Raw genomic sequence first — 25,218 nt, 5'->3', positions numbered from 1 at the left:
CTATAAACATATGTTTACTAACGGGCTGTACTGACACAGTAGGCTACATACCACTTTGGCAGGCCTGACAACTGTGCAGTATTTATAAGAAGAGTTATGAAATGTGGCATATAGATATGTAAAGGCATATCGGCATAAAGTTTATGCCAAACTTTAGGCATAAACTTTATTTTTTCCAGAGCATTTTTCTTTAATACCACTGATGACAATTCTAGCTGCCCCTTCCTTTCCAACAAAGCCAGCTTCAATAAAAATGAAAACACTAACAATTTCATTTGAGGCTGAACTTTAAGAAATCCTTTAAATGCAAAATTAAGTCCATCCCTGCTTCATATTTAATTTGTAACAGGATATCTAGCAGCTGTCGAGGGACCTGGAAGGGGTTGCTGGCTGATGACTGGGTGCCTGCTGAGATGGGCTCCATATACAGGTAATACTCAATTGCAGACAAAATCTTAAGACCTACATTTCACTCTCCTTTAAAGTTAATCTGAACACACTGTACATGAAAGGAAATGAAAAAGGAGTTTTTCTCCTTTACCATGGCATTGGGACTTCCTGAGTTTTTCATTCCATTACTGATTGGTCCAGAATGATTTCCTTCTAACTATTCCCAATTGTGTATGTCAGACATAATTAGGACTGTACACTAGAGAAGTGTTAAAATGTAATAATGCCATTAAATCTGAGAAATATTTTTTACTTTAATCCTCAGTATATCAGGAAGAATAGCCAGTACCAGTTAACATCTGGTTCCAATGGAACCTTTATATTGTTAAGCCATTTAATGAAGAATGCATACAAGTATGAATAAAAAGATAGTGAAAACAATTTTATTAGAAATATAGGCTGGGCACAGTGGCTCACGCTTGTAATCCCAGCACTTTGGGAGGCCGAGATGGGTGGATCACCTGAGGTCAGGAGTTTGAGATCAGCCTGGACACCATGGTGAAACCCCGTCTCTACCAAAAATACAAAAATTAGCCAGGTGTGGTGATGGGTGCCTGTAGTCCCAGTTACTTGGGAGGCTCAGCCTCAGGAGAATCACTTGAACCCAGTAGGTGGAGGTTGCAGTGGACCCAGATTGCGCCAGTGCACTCCAGCCTGGGAGACAAAGCGAAACTCTGTCTCAAAATTAAGAAAAACAAAGTTTTAACAAGAATCTAAACACGCTAGGCATGGTGGCTCACATCTGCAATCCCAGCACTTTGAGAAGCCAAGGTGGGAGGATCACTTGAGCCCAGGAGTTTGAGACCAACTAGGGCAACACAGCAAGACTCTGTCTCTACAAAAATAAAAAAAATTAGCTGGAAGTGGTAACACATGCCTGTAGTTCCAGCTACCCAGAAGGCTAAGGCAGAAGATCCCTTGAGCCCAGGAAGTCAGGGCTTCAGGGAGCTATGACTGCACCACTGCACTCCAGCCTGTACGACAGGCCAAGACTCTGTCTCAAAAAAAAGAATTTAAACACATGTAACCTTTTGTATCAGGTAAATTTTGGTGCTTAACAGCATAAAATATTTTTAAACTCTCATATATTCTTTCAGAACAGGATGGTCTGGGTTCTTGTCACAAAAATATTATTGCATGATAAAGCCCTTTTGAATGACTAGATGAGAGACCATATTTCTTGTGTGTTCTTAGAAATATGTCAATTCATATTGACAAATATGAAATACATCAGATGTCACCCTAGAAGAATTACAAGAAAATTCCTCTAGGATGTTGTAATCTGAACACCCAGAGTCTGAAATTTCACTTATATGGTCAATTCCATCATAATCCTCATCAGCCAGAAATGCTATCTCTTTGCATTTATTTTGATTTGTTTAATAACTGTGAAACATGTCAATTTTTTTCTTGTCCATTTTAAGCTGAAAATGAAAAATTCTAAATTTCAACTGTATTCATATGAAAGCTATAAGCAGACTAAAAAGAAGGTGTTTCCAGTCCTTTTTAACGTATTCTTGAAATATAATGTTCTGGGTCTCACACAGCAAGAAAATGAAGGACGACAATCTATTTCACTATTGTATCATTATTATTTAGGTGATTTCATCATTCTTCCCATTATTTTAGTCTTTTTTAGCATATTTGGAAATAACTGATGAGTAATGATGAATGATAATAATTCCTACAACGATAAAATAGTAAAATGTTTCAAGATGCAGGAAATATGATCCCTGAAGTCTCATCATGTCTTAGATTTATAGGAGGTCCAGTGGACATTTGGTGATAGCAAAAGAGAATGAATTTTTTTCAGTTTTTTTAAATGATCAGTTTTCTCCTTGTTCTTTTGTTAGCCTCTAGGAAAGAATAAAAATCATGAAATGCCAATCTTTTCAACTAGTCAAAACCACTCAAAACTGTAATAGTTAAAACTGTTCAAAAACAAAACTTGAAAACTAAACTGGAACCAATGGACCCAAACAGTACGCCAAGGGTTAAGAACACTTTCCTCAAATTATGTTAAATGTTGGTACCAGAAGAACTAAAAATCACAAATGCAAATAAAGCAACTATCAAATTAGAAACATTATTTTAAATGAAAGGACAGAATATAATGGGTATTCTATATTACCAGTAGTACTGTAAATTAATACAATACTTTTTGAAGAAATGTTATCAAAAACTATTTTTAAAAACTTCATCCTTTTGGCCGGGCGCGGTGGCTCACGCCTGTAATCCCAGCACTTTGGGAGGCCGAGGCAGGCAGATCATGAGGTCAGGAGATCGAGACCATCCTGGCTAACACGGTGAAACCCCATCTCTACCAAAATACAAAAAATTAGCCGGGCATGGTGGTGGGCGCCTGTAGTCCCAGCTACTCAGGAGGCTGAGGCAGGAGAATGGCGTGAACCCAGGAGGCGGAGTTTGCAGTGAGCTGAGATTGCGCCACTGCACTCCAACCTGGGTGACAGGCGAGACATTGTCTCAAAAAAAAAAAAAAAAAAACCACAAACTACTTCATCCTTGTAAACTCAGACATCAAACTTTTTCAACCATAAGAAATAATCTGTTGCCTTCAATGCATTTGAAAAGAAACAAATAGAAATAAAAATTAAAAACAAAAAATCTGAAATGTCAAGAAAGCAATGGTATTCACATAAGTTAAAAATCAGAAAAGACTAAGATGCTCAATACTAAGGAATGGCCTTTCACACAGCCAACTGAAAATGATGCTGAGATTATACAGCCATACGGAGTAAGGCTCTTCATCTTCATTTCAGATGAGATCTCTCACCTTCACTCTAAATCTGATCAGATACTGCTATAATACTCACAGATATTCACCAAGCAAGCATTTAAGATAAAAATATTTCACAAACTTAAATATTTTCACATTACCACCTATCTCAAACACATTCTCGCTTCCATATACCCTTTCGTGACTAACAGAACCACCCAAACCAAATCATTTCAGTGCATTTTATGCAGTTTGGATTCACTCCTACCCCTAGCACTGCCCAGCAAATAGAAATTAATGACTAGCGTATAGTAAGTGACTTAATTAAATGAAAAATGTGGGACATAAAATTCAACACTACACTTAAGCTATGCTAAAGCAGGAACCGTGTGCCCACACACACGCACACACACAAAGACCTGGAGGGTGGCGTCAAAAAAATAACAGCAGTTATATTCCAGTGGGAGATTTTTTTTTTTGGTAGTTCCCACATTTCAACTAAAAATTTTAAAACAAAATGACACACCTCCCAAATTGTTTAATCTAAGCTAGTAAAAAAACAATACACTTTGAAATGCTATTCCAGGGAGACTGCTGGGACACTGATGTAATCATACATTCATTAGGGCACTGTAAACTGATACAACTCTTTTGGAAATCAATAGGTAATATGTGTCAAAAACCATAAATGTGTTTATACCTTTGACCTAAAAACTTCTACCTTGGGAATTTATCATAAGGAAATAATATAAAAGAAAAACATGCACAAAGATGTTTGATGCAACACTGTAATATTTTAAAATATTTAAAATGCCCAACAATAAGAGATTGGCTAAATAACTAATGGCATATTCTTTTAAAAATAGGAAATACAAAAAATACACAGGAACAAGGAAAACATAACAAATGATACGTTAAAAAAAAAAGCAGAACATAAATAACGCTGAATAAAAAGAGCAAAACTAAGTTGTGTTAACTGATCCAGCTAGCTAAATATTATGTTTGTAATGGAAAAAGAGAGGCACAGACGAAAAAGAAGAAAAGCTGGCCAGGCACGGTGGTTCATGCCTGTAATCCCAGCACTTTGGGAGGCTGAGGCAGGCGGATCACAAGGTCAGGAGATGGAGACCATCCTGGCCAACATGGTGAAACCCCATCTCTACTAAAATACAAAAAAAATTAGCTGGGTGTGGTGGCACACACCTGTAATCCCAACTACTCGGGAGGCTGAGGCAGGGGAATCGCTTGAACCCAGGAGGTGGAGGTTGCAGTGAGCCAAGATCGCGCCACTGCACTCCAGCCTGGTGACAGAGCAAGACTCCGTCTCAAAAAAAAAAAAAAAAAAAAAAGAAGAAGAAGAAAAGCTGCTGTGTCAGAATGAGATAACTGTGTTAACGTTTTTAAAGTATGTTGTACTAGGACTCTAGTAATAATGTTTAAAAATCAAAACATGGAAGGAAAATGGACAATAATGGACAGTAATTTAAATTTCTGAATAGAAAATCTAGTTTCAGATAGGATATCACAAAGCCTTTATTAAAAGAAATTCTGTTTTAGATAAATTTCCTCAAGGCAAATAAATATTAAGAATATTCATATGTAACTGTTCTCACAAAGTTCCAGAGACGCTAAATTATGAACAAACTGTTACTATCCTTTCTAAAACAAGGCATCAATGACTTAAAGTTGTATGCTTTTTCTCCAAGATTTTAAAACATTCTTTGACATTTAATTGGATATTCATTAACACTAACAGAAACTGAAAGAGTGCCACCTACTGAATTGTAATCACTTCCATATGAAAGAGTCCGTTTTCTTATTTATACGGCAAAATTTGAAGTCCACAAAGAGTAAAATGGATGATAAAATATTACTAACAAGAGAAGAGTGTATTTAACCATTATATTTTCACTACATAATATGTAGTGGAAATGAATTATAAATTTAAACCAAGTCTGATTACATGGGAGAAATAATCAATTAACGCATGTTAATTGTACGTGTGACATAAGCACAAAATATCAATAATTAAGCAACACAATTATCCAATGACTGATCACAGTGCTCAAAAAAAATAAAAAAAGAGAGAGAGAAAGAGAGAGGGGAGACACACAACAGGGAGAGAGAAATATTATTATACTTTTTTCCTGTGGTAAAACTAGATATGAATAACTACATTTAAGTAGTATTTTAAATAAAACATCTTAAATATGTCTAAGGGTTCAAAAAAGATTAAAAGTTACTTAAACCTGTAGATGACTACAACTAAAAGCAGAACAAAAAATGATGGAAGACAAATGCAGACATTTAAAAGATGACTGTAAGCTGGGAACGGTGGCTCATGCCTGTTATCCCACCACTTTAGGAGGCTGAGTGGGGAGGATTGCTTGAGCCCAGGAGTTCAAGACCAGTCTAGGCAACACAGCAAGAGCCCATCTCTACAAAAAAAAAAAAGTTAGCTGGGCATGGTGGTGCAAGCTGGTAGTCCCAGCTACTAAGGAGGCTGAGGTGGGAGGATTGCTTGAGTCTGGGAGTTTGAGGCTGCAGTGAGCTATATGCACTCCAGCCTGGGTGACAGGGCGAGACCCTGTCTCAAGAACATATTCACAAGGTCTGTCCTGTGCAGCTTCTGCGCAGTTCCGTGGGAAAGGCAGAGGAGAGCCTCACTTAACCAGAATGCAGTAAAAGCCCCAGACAGACACAGACTACGCCCTAGCAGGTGCACAGCATGTCAGAATTCCCAGATTAGAAAGAATTCCGGTGGATATTATTACAAATGCATATATTTACTGTACTGTAAGTGTTTCTTCAGAAAACATAGTATGACAACCATTATACTCAGTGCTGAGATTTTTCAGGAACAGGCTATAAATGTGGGCCTGCCCTTGGAAAATCATATCTAAGATCTGTAAAAATATATGACATTTATATCTAATTTGATTATAATAATTATCCAATGGAGGTTATTATTCCCGTTTTACAAATGATGGAATTAGGGCTTGGAAGAGGAAATAACAGATATACCTTATTGGAGAGAAAGTTAAAACATGGCTTTGAATTGTCACGCTTCAATGACATACCAAGCTGTTAAATTTTTGGTAGACATAACAATAGTGACCATTAGGTATCATTGGACACACATATATATATATGGCTTTAAGCCCTCATCTAAAAAATGTAAGGTTACTGTTTAATCTTTTAGAACAAAACTGATTTTAGTTCTTCTTTTACAGCAATTCTGTTCTAGGAACTCAAAGAATATTAATTCAAGGCTGGGTGTGGTGGCACACACCTGTAATCCCAGCACTTTGGGAGGCCAAGGCTGGAAGACTGGTTGAGCCTTGCAGTTTGAGAGCAGCCTGGGCAATACAGTGAAACCTCTTCTCTACAAAAAATTAAAAAATTAGTTGAGTGTGGTGGTGCATGTCTGTGATCCCAGCTGGTGGTAGGACTGCTTGAGCCTGGGAGGCAGAGGTTGGAGTGAACTATGATCGTGCCACAGCACTTCAGCCTGGGTGACAGAGGAAGACTCTGTCTCAAAAAGAAAAAGAATATTAATTCAATATCCTACAATGACAAACAAGGCCATCTTTAAATAGAGTGCTCACGCCACTCAATGAATGACAGGAGGTCCTCTGCCTCCCACATCGGGCGTGGTGCCTGGCCAACATAGGCAGTCATTTGGTAAAAGCCCACTGTCCACCTGATTTAAAGCAAGTGTACCTGCTGCCCTTAACATAAGCAACCAAGTCTGCCCCAGGTACCAGGTTCGTGTCATGTTTTATAATCCTGAGCTCTACCTGATTATTTTAAAAAAATAAATAAAAAGTTTTGTTAGAGGATTGCCTGCAGACTATAAGGTCCATTCTAAATTCTCACTCCAGATCTGGCCAGTCTGTTTAAGATCTGGATATTTAGATATCTGATTACCCAGCCAATCTCCCAAGCTTGAAACCTAGGCTCCTTTCTGTAGCAGATCCTCTACAATTTATCTATCTCCAAATCCTGACCATCCAATATCTCCCAAATTTGGTCCTTCCTATCATCTGTCCCTTGGGTGACTACCACAAGCTTTATCAAGACTCTTCCAGTGATATCTCCTCTCACGTCCATCCTTCTCAGTACCAACAGAATTTATAATGAAATCATCCCAACCCCCTACTTAAAAAATATCCATTGATTCCCTTATTCCTGTAAGCATACTAGGTTAGAGACCTCTGATGTTTATAGTACTGGAGCACTCTGTTCTCCTTTAAGAATCCCAAATTATAATTTTAAACAGTATATAAACATGAGTCCAGCCCTTCTTTCCCCAAGTAGACTGTAAGCTCTAGGAAAGCAGGGAAGGACCTCTATTTCTTTACCTCTCTCTTCAGAAGTAAGCAGTGAGCCTGCAGACAGCAGGCTCTCCACAGCTGCTTGATGAATGAAGGAATGAAACAATTATTTTGAATTTCCTTTTGGCACCAATGGCACACCATCAGTATACAACCACCGTAAAAGAAGCAAATAACTTGCTATTATTTTATCTGAAATAGGAAAGCTCTAGGCCGGGCGCGGTGGCTCACGCCTGTAATCCCAGCACTTTGGGAGGCTGAGGCGGGTGGATCACCTGAGGTCAGGAATTCGAGACCAGCCTGGCCAACATGCCGAAACCCCGTCTCTACTAAAAATACCAAAAATTAGCCAGGTGTGGCAGTGTGTGCCTGTAATCCCAGCTACTTGGGAGGCTGAGGCAGGAGAACAGCTTGAACCTGGGAGGCAGAGGTTGCAGTGAGCCGAGATCACGCCATTGCACGCCAGCCTGGGCAACAAGAGCGAAACTCCATCTCAAAAAAAAAAAAAAAAAAGAAAAGAAAAGAAAACATGAAATAGCAAAGTTCTATGTAGCTGTAAGCAGTCATTAGCTAAATAAAAGGTAATGAGTATACTGTTCAATTTCAGATTCAAATTCAGGAAAGCAAGACAAAGTAAGTCCTAACTTACAGCAAAAGTACTAACTTTGGGGTCTTACACTGAGCCAGCCACAAGCATGAATTGCCTGCTCCTCCTTGATATTCCCGTCTTCCCCTCACACACATAGGAAAAATTCCAAAAACCGTAAGCGCAGATAAAGAAATATTAAATTTCCGGGAAATTCTAAATTTAGAAAAAAAAAAACAAAAAAAAAACCTTTTTTTTTTTTCTGTTCTGGATGCCTAGAAGACAGAAGTAGACAAATTTGGTGTTTATAGTAAATATCAAAACACTCATTTTTCTAAGATACTTCATAGAATTACTTTGTTAATTTAGAAACATTAAAACTTTAAAAAAAATTTTCAAACCCTTAAATACTCCCCCATCCAAAAATCTCTTACTATAGCATTGGAAATGTGCTTCTGTTTTTATAAATCCAGATAAATTAAAGGAAAAACTTTTTTGAAAGGAAGAGAATTTTGGCAAAGTCCATTTAAATTTGTAAAGTCCCTCTCAATCCGTGTATGCTAGGACTTCTACTCTCCATGCTGACTGCTGACATGTATACACCTCCGCTGAGGCGCTAAATCTTGCTGGCCTGAATGTAAAGCAAGAGACACAGAGATTTCTAAAAGATCTACTTCAATCTTTACGCTGTCAGTAAAAAATCATTCCTGAGGATAACAAGAATAAGCAGAAAAAGTAACCTGAATAGAAGAATAAGATGTTAACAAAACACAACTAAAAAAAAAATAATTGTACTCAAGAAACCAATTTGAAAGGTAAAGAAACAAACGAAGAGCCACAATACAAGCCTTTGTTCTTCTATCTGTGCCCTTGAGAATAATGCCAGGGCCATGAATGATACACAGAAGATGGGGCCAAGACTATGAAACCTAGGATCCCACTGTCACCTCTATCACTTCGCAGCCATGTGACTTTGGACAAGCTAATTTTTGCGACTGCTCCCCCATTATTCTGAAAAACTTTCCCTAAGAACAGGAGTCAGTAAGTTTCTCCATGTTTTGAATTTAACTCTCATAGAGTAGCAGGACCATAGGTTTTCTGCAAAAAAAATGGTGAAAGGGAGAACGAGTGTAGGACTTAAAGAGAAAGCAAGACCTGGGTAAGTTACAGAGGCAAATAAAACCAGCAATTATAACAAAATATGTGAAGTATGATGGTAGAGATATATATTATATGGGTGCTCAAAGAAGCCGGGGTGGGCATGGTGATGGAGGAGAACTCCATGCTAGCATGAGCTGACCCAGGTACATGGTTATTTTTGGGAAACATCAGCAGTTTAATGATTCTGGAAGGTAAAGCACGAAGCAACAAGGGGCAAGAAACTAATAAGTCAAGTGGGCAGGAGTCCGATCACACAGGGCCCTGTAGGTTTATGCTGAGAAACGGTGTGCTGAACACCACAGGCATATCCCAACATCAGCCCTTGGTATGATTTCAGCTGCAATTCTCTGGCTCAGATGCTGCTGGATTTAAAAACAAAACAAAGCAAAACAAACAAATCCCCCCCAAAAAAAACAAGCAATGCCTCCAGACAACTTCCCTAGATACACAGAAGGAACGTTCCCCAGACCGTGGAACTCCAGCCTAACAGGGTAATGAACAGGACGGTATCTGAGAGGGCCAAGAGAAAGGCAGCCAGATCCTTAACTAGGAGGCTGGGTGTGGAGGAGGCTTGCAGCGTCGGATGTTAGGGGGCCAGAAGGTATTCAAGAAGCCTGCCCATTAAGAAAACCTGCTTGGCCAGGCACAGTGGTTCATGCCCATAATCCCAACACTTTGAGAGGCCTAGATGGGTGGATCACTTGAGGTCAGGAGTTTGAGACCAGCCTGGCCAACATGGTGAAACCCTATCTCTACAAAAATTACAAAAATTAGCCAGGCATGGTGGTGCACACCTGTAACTTCAGCTACTTGGGAGGCTAAGGCAGGAGATTCGCTCAAACCCGGGAGGCAGAGGTTGCGGTGAGTCGAGATCATGCCACTGCACTCTGGCCTGGGCAACACAGTGAGTGAGACTCTGTCTCAAAAACAAACAAACAAACAACAACAACAAAAAAAAACAAAGAAAACTGGCTTGGTAAAGGTACTCTTCTGCTTAGGACAGTCCTGGCCAAGCAGGGACTTCCAAACAACAGCAGAAAGGCCAAAATGGGGAGAGAGGAATATCTCACTCATCTCTCTACATTCAACACCAGTTCCTCATGTAGGATCTGACTCATGGCAGGTACCCACACACACAGCACTGAACGGAGTCAACTAAACTAATCCAGCTTTGCTCCCAATTCCCAATGCAACACGAGGCAGGTTAATTCAACTATGATTTTTAAACTTCCATTTCTCCTTCCATAAATGGGAATGATAGCAGCATCTGCCTTTAGGACCTGTCTCAAAATTAAATGAGATAATGTTTATGAATATATTATGTGATATCAAGGATAAATTATTTGATAGCTGCTTTTACATACACAAACATTATTTTAGCAACTGAAAGCCATGCAAATATCTTCATTAACATTCCTCTATTAAACCAGTAAGTAATCTTTGTTGTAAGAATAAACATCTTTTCTCTTGAATAACTACAGCTATTCCCTTTTTATTTTTATTTTTTTGAGACAGGGTCCCACTCTGTCACCCAGGCTGGAGTGCTGTGGTTCACTGCAGCCTCAACCTCCCAGACTCAAGTGATCCCCCTACCTCAGCTTCTGAGTAACTGGGACTATTCAGGCTTACACCACCAGTCTTGGCTAATTTTTTTATTTTTTATTTTTTCTGAGACAGAGTCTTGCTCTTTTGCCCAGGCTGGAGTACAGTGGTGCAATCTCAGATCACTGCAACCTCTGCCTCCCGGGTTCAAGCAAATCTTGTGTCTCAGCCACCTGGGTAGATGAGATTACAGGCACGCACCACCACGCCCAGCTAATTTTTGTATTTTTAGTAGAGACGACGTTTTGCCATGTTGGCCAAGCTGGTCTTGAACTCCTGGCCTCAAGTGATCCGCCCGCCTCAACCTCTCAAAGTGCTGAAATTACAGGCATAAGCCAACTCATCCAGCTGACTTTTTTTTTTTTTTTTTTTGCCCAGACTGGAGCACAGTGGTGCAATCTTGGCTCACTGCAACTTCCACCTCCCCAGTTCAAGCAATTCTCCTGCTTCAGCCTCCCGAGTAGCTGGGACTACAGGCCTGTGCCACCATGTCCAGCTAAATTTTGTATTTTTAGTAGAGACAGGATTTCACCATGTTGGCCAGGCTGGTCTTGAACTCCTGACTTCAAGCAGTTTGCCCATCTTGGCCTCCCAAAGTGCTGGGATCACAGGTGTGAGCCACTGCGCCTGGCCAGATTTTTTAATTTTTTATAGAAACAAGGTCTCACTATGTTGTCCAGGCTGGTCTCAAACTCCTGGGCTCAAGCGATCCTCCTGCCTTGGCCTCCCAAGTGCTGGGATTATAGGCATGAGCCATCACACTCAACCAAAGCTCTTTTCATTTTGATGCAAAAAAGAAAACTCCTCTCCATAAATATTTTTGGTAACTGTAAGCAGTTGGAGAGCCAACAAAGTATTTTATACTGTGGGATGTGTTAATTTTTTGTCTAATAGTTTCGTTTAGAGGATAAGACAAGAGATAAAGGTTTAAACAAAGGAAGTGATGGAATAATATTTTGGAAATTTTTTAAGAAAGAAAATTAGCAGAATTAGAGATCGGGAATGAAGGAGAATGAGAGAAGAGGTCAACGCTAATTCTCATGTTTCTAGCTTAGGTGACTGAGTAGAGATGGTGCCACCAACTGAGATGGAGAACACAGGTGTACTCAGGGTAAGAAAATATGGAAATGGGCCAGGCGCAGTGGCTCACGCCTGTAATCCCAGCACTTTGGGAGGCTGAGGTGGGCAGATCACCTGAGGTCGGGAGTTCAAGACCAGCTTGACCAACATAGAGAAACCCCGCTCTACTGAAAATACAGAACTAGCTGGGCATGGTGGCTCATGCCTGTAATCCCAGGTACTCGGGAGGCTGAAGCAGGAGAATCGCTTGAACCTGGGAGGTGGAGGTTGCAGTGAGCCGAGATTGCGCCATTGTACTCCAGCCTGGGCAACAAGAGCGAAATACCATCTCAAAAAAAAAAAAAAAAAAGAAAGAAAAAAGAAAAGAAAACGAAAAAGAAAATGTGGAAATGGCCAACTGCAAATGGTTGCAGGGTCTGAGAGGTGGATGTGGAGGGACAGTTTGGGGAGGCATCAGCGTACAGATGGGGGTTCAAACTATGAGAGTAGGAAAGTCAACTCTGAAACTAAGTAACATGAGAAACATAGTAGGTGAAGGATAAAATTTTAGAAGCACCAACGTTTTACCGGTAGGAGAGCCAGGGCAGATGTGCCCAAGAAAGGCCCCAAGACGGAGCTCATCATACAAGGAGAGTTAAGGCAGTACGACGGCGCTGAAGAAAAGCAGCTTCAGGAATTGCCCAACAGTGATGAAAGCAGCAAAAAGCTTCAATAAGGGGAATCCTGGGAAGAAAGTGGTAGCTGGGGCAAGGTAGTTTGTGCATCTTCCCAACATAACCAGGTGACAGAGTATACCCATCAGTGCCAAAATACATGCAGGTGAGAACATGCCACCAAGAGCCATGAGACCCGAATATGAGGCATCTATGCAGGGGAAACAGTGAGAAGTGACGGCAAGACTGACCTGAAACAGGAAAACCCCAAAAGGGCCACCAGGCCTCTGCTGGAAAGCCTGGCAGGCCAACCCGAGAAGAGCGGCTGAGGCTGGGAAAGATGGGACCACTTCAAGTACAGGGAGTACAGGGGGCTGAGTGAGATCCACTGGGGCTGGAAGTTGAGCCCAGGAGCTTTCAGACTTGATCCTGGCTGCTCTCTGCCAGGACAGAGCCTCGCCGAGAGGACACAGCTGGCAGTGGAATCACAGCTGGCCAGAAAAAGGGAAAACTGACACGAAGGAAAGAGAAGATCCAGGTAAAAGTGGTGGAGGAAAACAAACAGAAAATCTCAGTGAGCAAGTTCCCATGATTGGAACATTCCACAAAAACCACAGAAGAGGCAGGACTGCAAAGTCAGAGGAGCTACCCTGAATCTCCTTCTAAAGCAAGCTTGTCCAACCCACGGCCCACAGGCCATATGTGGCCCAGGACGGCTTTGAATGCAGCCCAACACAAATTTGTAAACTTTCTTAAAACATTATGAGATTTTTTGTGTGTGACTTTTTTTTCTAATTCATCAGCTATCGTTGGTGTTAGTGTATTTTGTGTGTGGCCAAAGACAATCCTTCTTCTTCCAACGTGACCCAGGGAAGCCAAAAGATTGGACACCCGTGTTCTAAAGGCTCAGAAAGCTAACTCACATATAGTTTCTATAAAGAAAAGAAGACTAAATAGCAAAACATCCCTCCAGACAATGAAAGTACAAGAGAAACACACACTCGAAAAAACTGATGAACATATAATGTTCTATCTTAAAATGATCTAAAAGACATGAAAGAATATAAATCAAAATCAGAAAAAACTCAGAAATTAGGTAGCAGAACTCAAGACAGTAGCTATATGATCTGACAAGATACATATGGTAAAAGGATACAGAATGAGCAAAAAAATTTTTTTTACCTGTTTCAGTAATCATGAATGATAGTATCAGTTGCAATATTGTATGTGTAATCTGGGATAAAGCAAATGAATAATTATGGAATATTCTAATTTTATCATCTTCTTTATTCCTGAGAACAGAATTCTCAGTATGGATGAAAGTATTTATGGATGTAACATAAAAAATAAAAACCTTGTAGTCCTAAATATGAATTGGAAAATCTGCATGAACTGAGGAGGAACCCTATCCACCTATCTATCTATTCACACACATCTACATGTATATAAATATTTATTTACTTATTGCCTAGAAACAATGAACAACCGAGTTATATATAATAAGTATCCCTTAGCACCAAGACTGTGTACTTGAAATGCTATTTCCCAGCGTGGAGACAACTGGATATCCATATGCAGAAGAATGAAATTGGATCCTTATCTCATACCACTTACAAAAATCAACTCAAAATGGAATAAAGACCTAAATGTAAGACTTGAAACTACAAAACTGCTAAAAGAAAACATAGGGGAAAAACTATAAGACATTGGCCTGGGCAATTATTTTTTATATTTGGCCCCCAAAGCGCAGGGTGACAAAAGCAAAACTGAACAAACGGGATTCCATCAAAATAAAAAGCTTCGGCACAATAAAGGAAACAGCAGAGTGAAGGCACAATCTGCGGGTTAGGAGAAAATACATGCACCCACACATCTGACAAGGGGCTCACATCCAAAACATGTAAGGAACTCAACAACAACAAGAGCCACAACAACAACCAAAAAAAAAAAAAAGACAAAATATATAAGGAACCCAAACAACTCTATAGAAAGAACAGTCTGGCTGCTGTCCTGCGCCGGAGGGCAGCAGGCAGCCATGGTGCCCAGAGGGAATGGCAAGATCTTGAAACCCCACTTCCACATGGACTGTGTAGCGGCTGAAGGGGTACCGCTCCAAACTCATCCTCTTCCCCAGGAAGCCCTCAGCCCCCAGGAAGGGAGACAGTTCTGCTGAAGAACTGCAATTGGCCACCCAGCTGCCGGGACCAGTCATGCCCATCCAGAATGTCTATGAGAAGGAGAAAGCTCAAGTCACCACTGGGGAGAAGAATTTCAGAGCCTTTGCTAGTTGCTGCATGGCCCGTGCCAATGCCTGGCTCCTCCGCATATGGACAAAAAGAGACATGGAAGCTACAGAACAGAATGTTGAAAAGAAAAACTAAAGCCCTCTTGGGGACTTGTAATAAATAAGCAGTAATGCTGGGTCCCCAAAAAAGGAAAAAAGAAAACCCTATAGAAAGAAATAATCCAATAAAAAACGAATAGACATTCCTCAAAATAAGACATACAAACTGCCAACAAATATATGAAAAAATGTTCAACATTACTAATCATTACAGAAATAAAACCACAGTGAGATATTACCTCACACCTGTTAGAATGGCAACTATAAAAAAGATGAAAGGGAACAAGTGTTAGCGGGGATGTGGAGAAAAGGGGGAATCCTTGTACACTGTTGGTGGGAATTTAGATTAGCAGTCATGGAAAACTATGTGGAGTTTCCTCCAAAAACTAAAAATAGAATTACCATATAATCCAGCAACCCCACTCCTGAGGATTTACCCAAAAGATTTGAAAAGATTATGTTGAAGAGATTCTGCTCTCCCAAGTTCACTGCAGCACTGTTCCCAATAACCAAGTTACAGAAATAACCTGTGTCCCTTAACAGATGAGTGGATAAAGAAAATGTAATATATATACACCACAGAATACTATTCAGCCTTTAATAGCACAACAGGGTGACTAAAGTCAACAATAATTTATTGAATATTTTATCTCGATCTCCTGGCCTCAAATCATCCTCCTGCCTCGGACTCCCAAAGTGACAAGATTACAAGTGTAAGCTACTGCACCCTGTACATTTAAAAACAACTAAAAGAGTATAACTGGAATATCTGTAGCACAAAGAAATGATAAATGCTGGGCCAGGTGTAGTGGCTCATGCCTGTAATCCCAGCACTTTGGGAGGTTGAAGTTGGCAGATGACTTGAGGCCAGGGGTTTCAGACCGGCCTGGCCAACATGGTGAAATTGCGTCTCTACTGAAAACATAAAAATTAGCCGGGTGTGGTGATGGGCACCTGCAATCCCAACTACTGGGGAGGATGGGGCACAAGAATCACTTAAACTTGAACCCAGGAGGTGGAGCCTGCAGTGAGCCGAGATCACACCACTGCACTCCAGCCTGGGTGACAGTGCGAGACTGTCTCAAAAATAAATAAATAAATAAGAAAGAAATGATAAATGCTTCAGGTGGTAAATATCCAATTTAGTCTGATGTAATTACCACACATTGTGTGCTTTTATTAAAATATCTTATGTACTCCATAAATATTTATACTTACTGTGTACCCATAAAAATTAAAAAGTATTATTATTTAGCCTTTAAAAAAAGAAGGAAATTTTGTCATTTGTGACAACATAAATGGAATTCAAACAATTCTGCTAAGTGAAGTAAGCCAGGCACAGAAGGAGACATACCACATGTTCTCACTTATATGTGGATGAAAAGAACCACATTCCAAGAAGCAGAGAGTAGAACAGTGGTTACAGAGGCTGGGGCAGGGGATGTGGGGATGCGGAGATGATAGGCAAAGGGTACAAAGCCTCAATCTGACAGGAGGAGTACTTTTTTTGATATATTGCACAGCATGGTGAAAAAGAAAAATAATAATGTATTACACATTTGAAAATCATTAAGAGAGTAAGTTTTAAATGTTCTCTCCACAAAAAACGATAGGCATTTGAGGTGACAGATATGTTAACTAGCTTGACTTAATTATTCCACATTGTATTTATAAAACATAACATCGCTTTGCACCCCCCAGATATATACAAATATAACCTGAAATTTTATAATTAAAAAAATTAAAATTAAAAAAAGAAAAGAAATACTACTTTCCAAGAAACCAGGGTTTCCTGGACAGATAATTTATACCAAGCATAGAACATGATTATACATGCTGAGTCTAGAACATTTTGATACACCAGAAGGTGAGGACGTCACCAAAGCCAAATCGGGTCATGTCAAAAGGACTCAGAAGCAAGAGTGAAGAAACTGCCACTGGCCAAAGATGCAACAACTGAAGCTACAATACAGGTAAAAAACTGTAATGAGGCTGGGCGCAGTAGCTCATGCCTGTAATCCCAGCACTTTGGGAGGCCGAGGCAGGAGGATCACGAGATCAGGAGATCAAGACCAGCCTGGCCAATATGGTGAAACCCCGTCTCCACTAAAAATACAAAAATTAGCCGGGCATGGTGGCACATGCCTGTAATCCCAGCTACTCGAGAGGTTGAGGCAGAAGAATCCCTTGAACCCAGGAGGCGGAGGTTGCAGTGAGCCGAGATCGCGCCACTGCACTCCAGCCTGGGCGATGGAGTGAGACTCCGTCTCAAAAAAAAAAAGTAATGAATGAAATCTGTCAAGTATGTTTAAATCTGTGAGTTCATAATGATAGAGTATTAAACGAAACTAGTCACCTGTTAAGGACAACAAGCAACCAATTTATTCTCATGAAAACTGGGTATACCATATAAACTATGCCATCAAGTTACTAAATAGTGGATGAGGAAAAGGATTTTCTTATAAAGTTATTCCAACTAAAGAATGAAATAAAAACAAAGTGATAGTATTATCATTACTTTGTAACCCCTAATGAATTAATGGATCTAGGCACTGAGCATCAGCACTGCTAATATCAACAACAGTGAAAACTGGACATCATTAGCTGATATCTTGCCAAACCTAAATCTGGTCAAGCCTCAGATTCTTGCTGCCAATTTTGAGAAACACATTGAGCTGCATTATGAGTGCACAATGCGCAACATCCAACTGTGGGGCACTCTGTAGATCAAACAACCCAGATTTCTAACAAATAAACTGTAAGACAAAGAAAGGAACGGAAGGAGAGTCACAAACTAAAAGGTAAATGACATGGCTGGGCGGGGTGGCTCACACCTGTAATCCCAGCACTTTGGGAGGCCGAGGCTGGCGGATCACTTGAGGTCAGGAGTTCCAGACTAGCCTGGCCAACATGGTGAAACCCTGTCTCTACTAAAAATACAAAAATTAGCCAGCCACGGTGGCATGCACCTGTAATTGCAGCTACTCGGGAGGCTGAGGCAGGAGAATCGCTTGAACCCAGGAAGTGGAGGTTGCAGTGAGCCGAGATCGCGCCACTGCACTCCAGTCTGGGTGACAGAGCAAGACTCCATCTCAAAAAAAAAAAAAAAAAAAACATGTAAAGTAAAAAAGGGTGTGCATGTGTGAAGAACATTAAATTAATGTGTCTAGGGATATGCATTTGGCTGATAAAACTATAAAGCTAAGAAGTAATTCCTATAAAGTCAGGACAGTGGTTGGCTATTTTTGGAGGGAGGGAGGAAGGGGCTGGGGTGGGGTTGGGCACATAGAAGGTATTCTGAGATAGCTGGTAAAGTTCTGTTTCTTGAACTGGGAGAAAGGGTTTAAATTTCCTTCAGATCAACCATTTAGATAGTAGTTGGCGTTCACAGCAAGAACTGCTTCAAGAAAAGGATGGCAGGAGCTTGAGAAAGAAATGGCAGGTATTGAAGTGGACATAGATTCTTGAGTCCAAGGAGTGCAAAAGGTCACACGGGAAGATGCAGAGGAGCCCCATCTGCCAACTAGGTTATTCTTGGGAAGGGGGAGGAAGGGAAGTGAAGAGACACTTTCATTTCATAACGAATTCACTTGGCAATATATTTTTTCAACAAGTTTGTATTACTTTTGTTAATTTTTTCAAACATGTAAATGTTTACTTTTTAAAGGGTTTCATAATAAAAATAGAAATCTTAGTGGGGAAAGAGATAAATCCCCATGCAGAAGAGTTCCTAACAACGTATGCAGATATTCCACCTTCAAAGCGGGACACATAACTCCCATTCCTTAAGGGCGGGCTACGTGGAGTGACTTCTTTCCAAAGAGCACAGTAGGAGAAGAGGGGATAGAAGAGAAACTTTATTGTGGAGAAACCAGATAAACACTACCCCAGCCATGTGATCACCATCAATATCAACAGTGATAAATTATGATGACAGGGTAGACCTTTGATATGATGTGATAAAAATGGCCCTTGACCTCTGTGGTCTTTCTCCCCAAGATCTCATAACCCCAGTCTAATCATGAGGAAAACATCAGAAAAATTTCACTAGAGGGGCATCCTACAATATACCTAACCAATAATCCTCAAAACTGTAAAGGTCGTCAAAAACAAGAAAAGTCTGAAAAACTGTCACAGCCAAGAAAAATCTAAGGAGACGTGACAACCAAACACAATATGATATCCTGGATGGGATCCAGAAACAGAAAAAGGACATCCAGTAAAAACTAAGGAATGTCAATACAGTGCAGGCGTCACTTAATAATAACATGTCAATATTGTTCATTAATTGTGATACACGTACCATAGTCACGTAAAAGGTTAATAACAGAAGAAATGGTTCAGATATGAGTGAACTCTCCATACTAACTTCTCAATTTTTTCTGTAAATCAAAACTGTTCTAAAAAATAGTCTATTTTAAATTTTAAAAAATAGAAACTCTAAAAGTGGCAACCTCACAGTATCTTTACCAAGTTTAAGTTGAGCTTGGTAAGTTTCCTGCAAATAAGTCAGGGTACATGGTTTATATTCCTTTTTTTTTTTTTTTTTAAGACAGAGTCTCACTCTGTCACCCAGGCTGGAGTGCAGTGGTGCGATCTCGGCTCACTGCAACCTCTGCCTCCCGGATTCAAGTGATTCTCCCATCTCAGCCTCCCGAGTAGCTGGGACTACAGGCGCGCACCACCACACCCAGCTAATTTTTGTATTTTCAGTAGAGGTGGGGTTTCACCATGTTGGCCAGGCTTGTCTCGAACTCCTGACCTCAAGTGATCCGCCCACCTCGGCCTCCCAAAGTGCTGGGATTACAGGTGTGAGCTACTGCGCCCAGCCTATATTTCTTTCTTATGCAAATATTTTGAACCAATCAACAGACCCCCTCAGAAGACCCTCATTGACCAGTGATCTAGAGACCACACTGTGAGAACCAACAATGACTTTGGCATAGTACACTGTACTATTTTCAGACATTCCTCAGCACAATAAAATAGGAAGCAAAAAAATATGGTATTGGTGTGAATCTGAAAATATGTATGGCAAGCTGGGGAGAGAACGTTCTTGGATAAAACACACTGGGTACCAGCCATCAGAACTGTAACAGTCCAAGCAAAAATATGCATGTATAAAATATTTTCAAAGAGGTCTCACTTCTAAACATATAATCAGATACAGCAGGCAATAACTCCTTCCACATCATCTCCTGATCTGTCATCTTCACACTGCGGATAATCACACAGCTCCTCAGTCAGGTATCTATCCAGCCCAGCTAGTAAGTCTGTTCCCTCAGATCCTCAGCACGTGATGGTAACACTACTTTACATTTATTCGTCTCTTTTTTTCAGAGACAGGGTCTTGCTATGTTGCCCAGCCTGAAGTGCAGTGGGCATTCACAGGCTCAATCGTAGCGCACTACAGCCTCAAACTCCTGGGCTCAAGCGATCTTCCTGCCTCGGCCTTCCAAGTAGCTAGGACTATGGGTGTGCCACTGAATGCAGCTTGACACCGATTCCCCTTATAGCGTGACTTCTCTAATGTATATTGTATTTCAATTCAAAAGTAAATTATTTAAGAGCAAGAAAAGAAAAAAGGAAGAGAATATTCGCTGTTATGTGTTTTATTTTTTTTGAGACAGGGTCTCGCTGTCACTCAGGCTGGAGTGCTGTGGTGTGATTGTAGCTCACTGCAGCCTTGACCCCTGGACTCAAGTGATCCTCCCACCTCAGACTCCGATAGCTGGGACTACAAGCGTGCACCACCATGCCCAGCTAAGGTTTTTTTTTTTTTTTTTTTTTGAGACGGAGTCTCGCTCCGTCACCCAGGCTGGAGTACAGTGGCACAATCTTGGCTCACTGTAAGCTCCACCTCCTGTGTTCACGCCATTCTTCTGCCTCAGCCTCCCGAGTAGCTGGGACCACAGGCGCCCGCCACCACACCCAGCTAATTTTTTGTATCTTTAGTAGAGATGGGGTTTCACCACGTTAGCCAGGATGGTCTCGATCTCCTGACCTCATGATCCACCCGTCTCAGCCTCCCAAAGTGCTGGGATTACAGGCGTGAGCCACTGCACCCAGCCAAGTTTTTTATTTTTAGTAGAGATGAGGTCTCATGACGTTGCCCAGGCTGGTATCAAACTCCTGGGCTCAAGCTTCAGCCTCCCAAAGTGCATAAGCCATCACAACTGGCCCACTGTTATGTATTTTATATGTTAAACACTGTCCAATTTTATATAAATGTGTTAAAAAAAAAATTACTTGATTCTCCATTTCCCCAATGTGGTAGGTGTTATTACACTTATTTTACAGATGATGAACATAAAGTTCAGAAAGGTAAAGTGACTTGGGAAGACTAGAAACTCAGTGACTCGCTGAGTCATGTCTCAGTGATGCCGTGAGGTCCATGCTGTGCCTCTCACAGCCTGCTGCCCCTTCAGGCCTTCTATGTGTACACACTCGCCAGCTCCAGCTGCTGTGGAGGGAGACATTCACAGACTTTTTTGACATGAACCAAGCTGAGTGGCTGATAAGAGGGAACCCCATGGAAGGACCTTGCTAATAATATTTTAAGACCAAAGTCTAGCCTGTTTGTGGCTCTTAAGGAAGTAAAAGGAAAATAAAGAGCATGGTGAACGGTATCATTATCAAAGGGGTTCACCTCTGTACCTCACTTTGCACCACTAATCAGAATACCAGAAACTTTCTAACATGCGGTACCCACGGAAAAAAAAAAATTTCAGATTGTAAATGATAAGAAATGGTCTTGTATGGTTATATTTTTAAATGGTAACCAAAGAATTGCATTTTATATCCTTTGCTTATGAAGAGGAGAACGTTTTGACAAGCATCTTACTGTACTGCCTACCACTTACTGCATCCTTATAAACCATATGCATATCTTACAAATCTGCAATATTTTTCCTTCTTAATCCACACGTTAGATAAAAAGTGAAAAGTAGTGTTCTCAAGATTTATGTTATTTTCCTTTTAAAATGTTTATAATTTATATTGTTTGCATAAAACTAAATGAGATTCTTTTTTTGCTTCAAATAACCCAGAAAAGAAACCCAAAAATTTACAGTAATATAGTAATTTCAGCCAGAAGTCAGTATCAAAACAAGACAAAACAAAACAAAAAAAACACTAAATTGTTTTTCATACTTCTTCACTACCTAATCTAAATCTGTTATCTTAGTTACATTTCCTTGCTAGCATTTAAATATGATAACCATAGCACTTTAAGAGAATTTTATTATGGAATATTTGCATGCTATAAAAATAAGACAAGAAGGACCAAATAGTTAAGTGTAGATTATGATCAAAGTCCTAGTTTTGGTTCTGGGCTGTCAGTATGTTAGTATCATTCAGTAGAACCCACTGCAGCTAAGATCCAGAGCGCCTAAATGATGAGCCACCAGTTTACAACAAATCCCCACCACTTAGGTCCAGTATCTGTCCAGTTTTTCAGATGAGGCAACCCTGACACACAGACTGTAAAACAACTTATGCCAAATTTAAACATAGTTCCTGAGACAAATAGGTAACACTTCAAAATGCTATTAAAGTAGAACTGATTCTAAGAAATGAATTGCAAGAAATTGGAACCCTTGGGCACTGCTGATAGGAAGGTTAGATGGTACAGCCACTGTGGAAAACAGTGTGGTGCTTCCTCAAAAATTAAATAGACAATTACTATATGATCCAGCAATTCTACTTCGAGGTACAGACCCAAAAAAAAACACTTGAAAGCAAGAATTTGAACAGAGATTTACACATCAGTGTTCACAGCGGCATTAATCACAAGAGCCAAAAGGTTGAAACAACCCAAATGTCCACCAGTGAGTGAATGGATAAACAAATGCGGAACGTACATATATTATTCTGCCTTAAACACACACACACACAACGAAATCCTGACACAGGCTACAACATGAATGAACCCTGAAGACATCATACTAAGTGAAGTAAGCCAGTCATAAAAAGACAAATACTGTACAAGCCCATTTATAAAAGGTACCTAGAATAGACAAATTCACAGAGACAAAAAAAGGAATGGTGGTTGCCAGGGGCTGGAAGTGGTGGAGAATGGGGAGTTATGTTTAATGGGAACAGTGTTTCAATTTGGGAGGGTACAAAAGTTCTGGAGAAGGATGGGGATGATGGTTGAATAACAATGTATACTTAATGCCACAGAACTGCACACCTTTACCATGGTCCATTTATGTTATGTATATTTTACAACAGAAAATCATAAGTAAAAGTAATTGCTGGCATCATTTGCATTATCCTGAAGTATACAGGTTTTAGAATTTTTTACAAAATGAAAGAACTTAATTGCAACTTTTCCAACTCTTATAAGAAAAAATATTGTGTACTTGTGTTAGAGACCACAAATTACTTAAATATCTCTTTAGAATCTTAGTGAACTCAGTGATCAACATCTAAAATTATGCAGGAAAAAAGGGAACTCTGCAATGGGACTGACCATTGTACCTGATTAGCTATCATTTTATAATCAAAAGTTCTATATGATCAAATAATAAACATTGCTCCTCATCATAAAAAACAGATAGAAGTCTACACAATGTCACTGAATACTCACGATTCACTCACTGTTTCCGGTATAAAGCCACGGCATTCAACTCATGGCCTGAATAATACGCAAGCTACCCTAATTTTTCTTTTTGTTTCAAAGGTTTTCTAATTTACCTAATATCCCATTCTCATATAATAGGGCTGTTGAAAGGCTTCTCTTTGGCTTCACTGTTTTCCTCTAATTGAACTTTACAAAGGAGATAAATGCTTCAGACATAACCTTGATTACACCATGACTTGGCTTGGTAATGTCAGTTGCAAGTTTGTTGGTTTAAGGGTTAGAATAATTTGTAAGTAACAGTAAACGTTTCTATTGTGTTTCCAGAATTTATAAAGTTGACATAGCATGGAAAGCTAAGAGGATTAAAAATCCATTAAAATAGTCACTAACATATGAAGAAGAAACACTCACAAACCTTCTTGAGAAGACACAATGGGTGGCAGGTAATCAGGAATGTATTCTTTTCTTTCCTCTGCATCTTTACTTCCAGGTTGAGGAAACTGAAGTACATTGTTCTTGCTAACAGGAAATGACGGAATTTGGTGTGGGAAGGTGACAGGCTCAATGTTGTGAATATAGTCTTCTAGTTCATGTAGACTAACCCCCATCAGCTGGAAAGCTTCACCAACATCATCCAAAATTGGGTCTGTTCGGCCATCTGAAACAAAGTCAAAAGCAAATCAAATTATTTGAAGAAATCCCACGAATATATTTTTAAATATTAAGAAAAAGTAGTAAGTAAATATGCAGCTCAGAATCAAACATTTTAACCTAGTTATTGGAAAGAATTTAATAGATTTTAAATAGAGTATCACAGAATCATGTTTAAGCTGATTATTAAAGTCAAGTTTAAATATGATCAGACAACTAGCCAGAACACCACAGAAAAATCACACTCATGATCAGCTATTATAGAACAAATTTCAAAGTAGTTTACAGATGATCAAAAGCATCTGGAACAGTGCCTGACACACAGAAAATGCCCCAAAAATAATAATAATAAAATCGTGTTTTGTCTTTTTTTTTTTTTTTTAAGAGATGGCCTCTTGGCTGGGCGCGGTGGCTCACACCTGTAATCCCAGCACTGAGAGGCCGAGGCGGGTGGATCACAAGGTCAAGAGTTCAAGACCAGCCTGGTTAACACAGTGAAACCCCGTCTCTACTAAAAATACAAAAATTAGCCGGGCGTAGTGGTGCACGCCTGTAATCCCAGCTACTCAGGGGGCTGAGGCAGGAGAACTACTTGAACCCAGGAGGCAGAGGTTGCAGTGAGCCGAGATCGCACCACTACACTCTAGCCTGGGCAACAGACCAAGACTCCATCTCAGAAAAAAAAAACAGATGGCATCTTGCTTGTTGCCCAGCCTGAAGTGCAGTGGTATGATCACAGCTCCTTGCTGCCTCAAACTTCTAGGCTTAAGCAATCTTCCCCTCTCAGTCTCCTGAGTAGCTGGGACTATAAGCACATGCCACCACGCCTGGGTAATTTTTTTTTTTTTTAATTTTGCAGAGATGAGTTCTTGCTATGTTGCTCAGGCTGGTTTTGAACTCCTGGCCTCAAGCAATCCTCCTGCCTCTGCCTCCCAAAGTGGTGGGATAACAGGCATGAGCCAATGTGCCTGGCCTTTTTTTTTTTTAAATCATCAAATAAGTAGTGTGCTGTGCTGACAAAGTCAATGTT

At 40.1% G+C, this 25,218-nt stretch overlaps 1 protein-coding gene across 3 annotated transcripts in view; it reads right to left on the bottom strand.

The window, feature by feature from the left end:
• Positions 1–25,218, bottom strand: part of TAF3 (TATA-box binding protein associated factor 3) — a 206,678-nt gene that overhangs the window by 176,653 nt on the left and 4,807 nt on the right. For all 3 annotated transcript variants that reach the window (XM_054521897.2, XM_024254212.3, XM_054521898.2), the window contains exon 2: positions 23,953–24,195. In XM_054521897.2, the coding sequence (XP_054377872.1) occupies positions 23,953–24,195 (243 nt within the window). The remainder of the gene's footprint in view (positions 1–23,952; positions 24,196–25,218) is intronic.

This window comes from Pongo abelii, chromosome 8 (assembly GCF_028885655.2).
Source record: "Pongo abelii isolate AG06213 chromosome 8, NHGRI_mPonAbe1-v2.0_pri, whole genome shotgun sequence".
Lineage (NCBI taxonomy): Eukaryota > Metazoa > Chordata > Mammalia > Primates > Hominidae > Pongo > Pongo abelii.
This window is presented reverse-complemented; position numbering and strand designations above follow the sequence as displayed.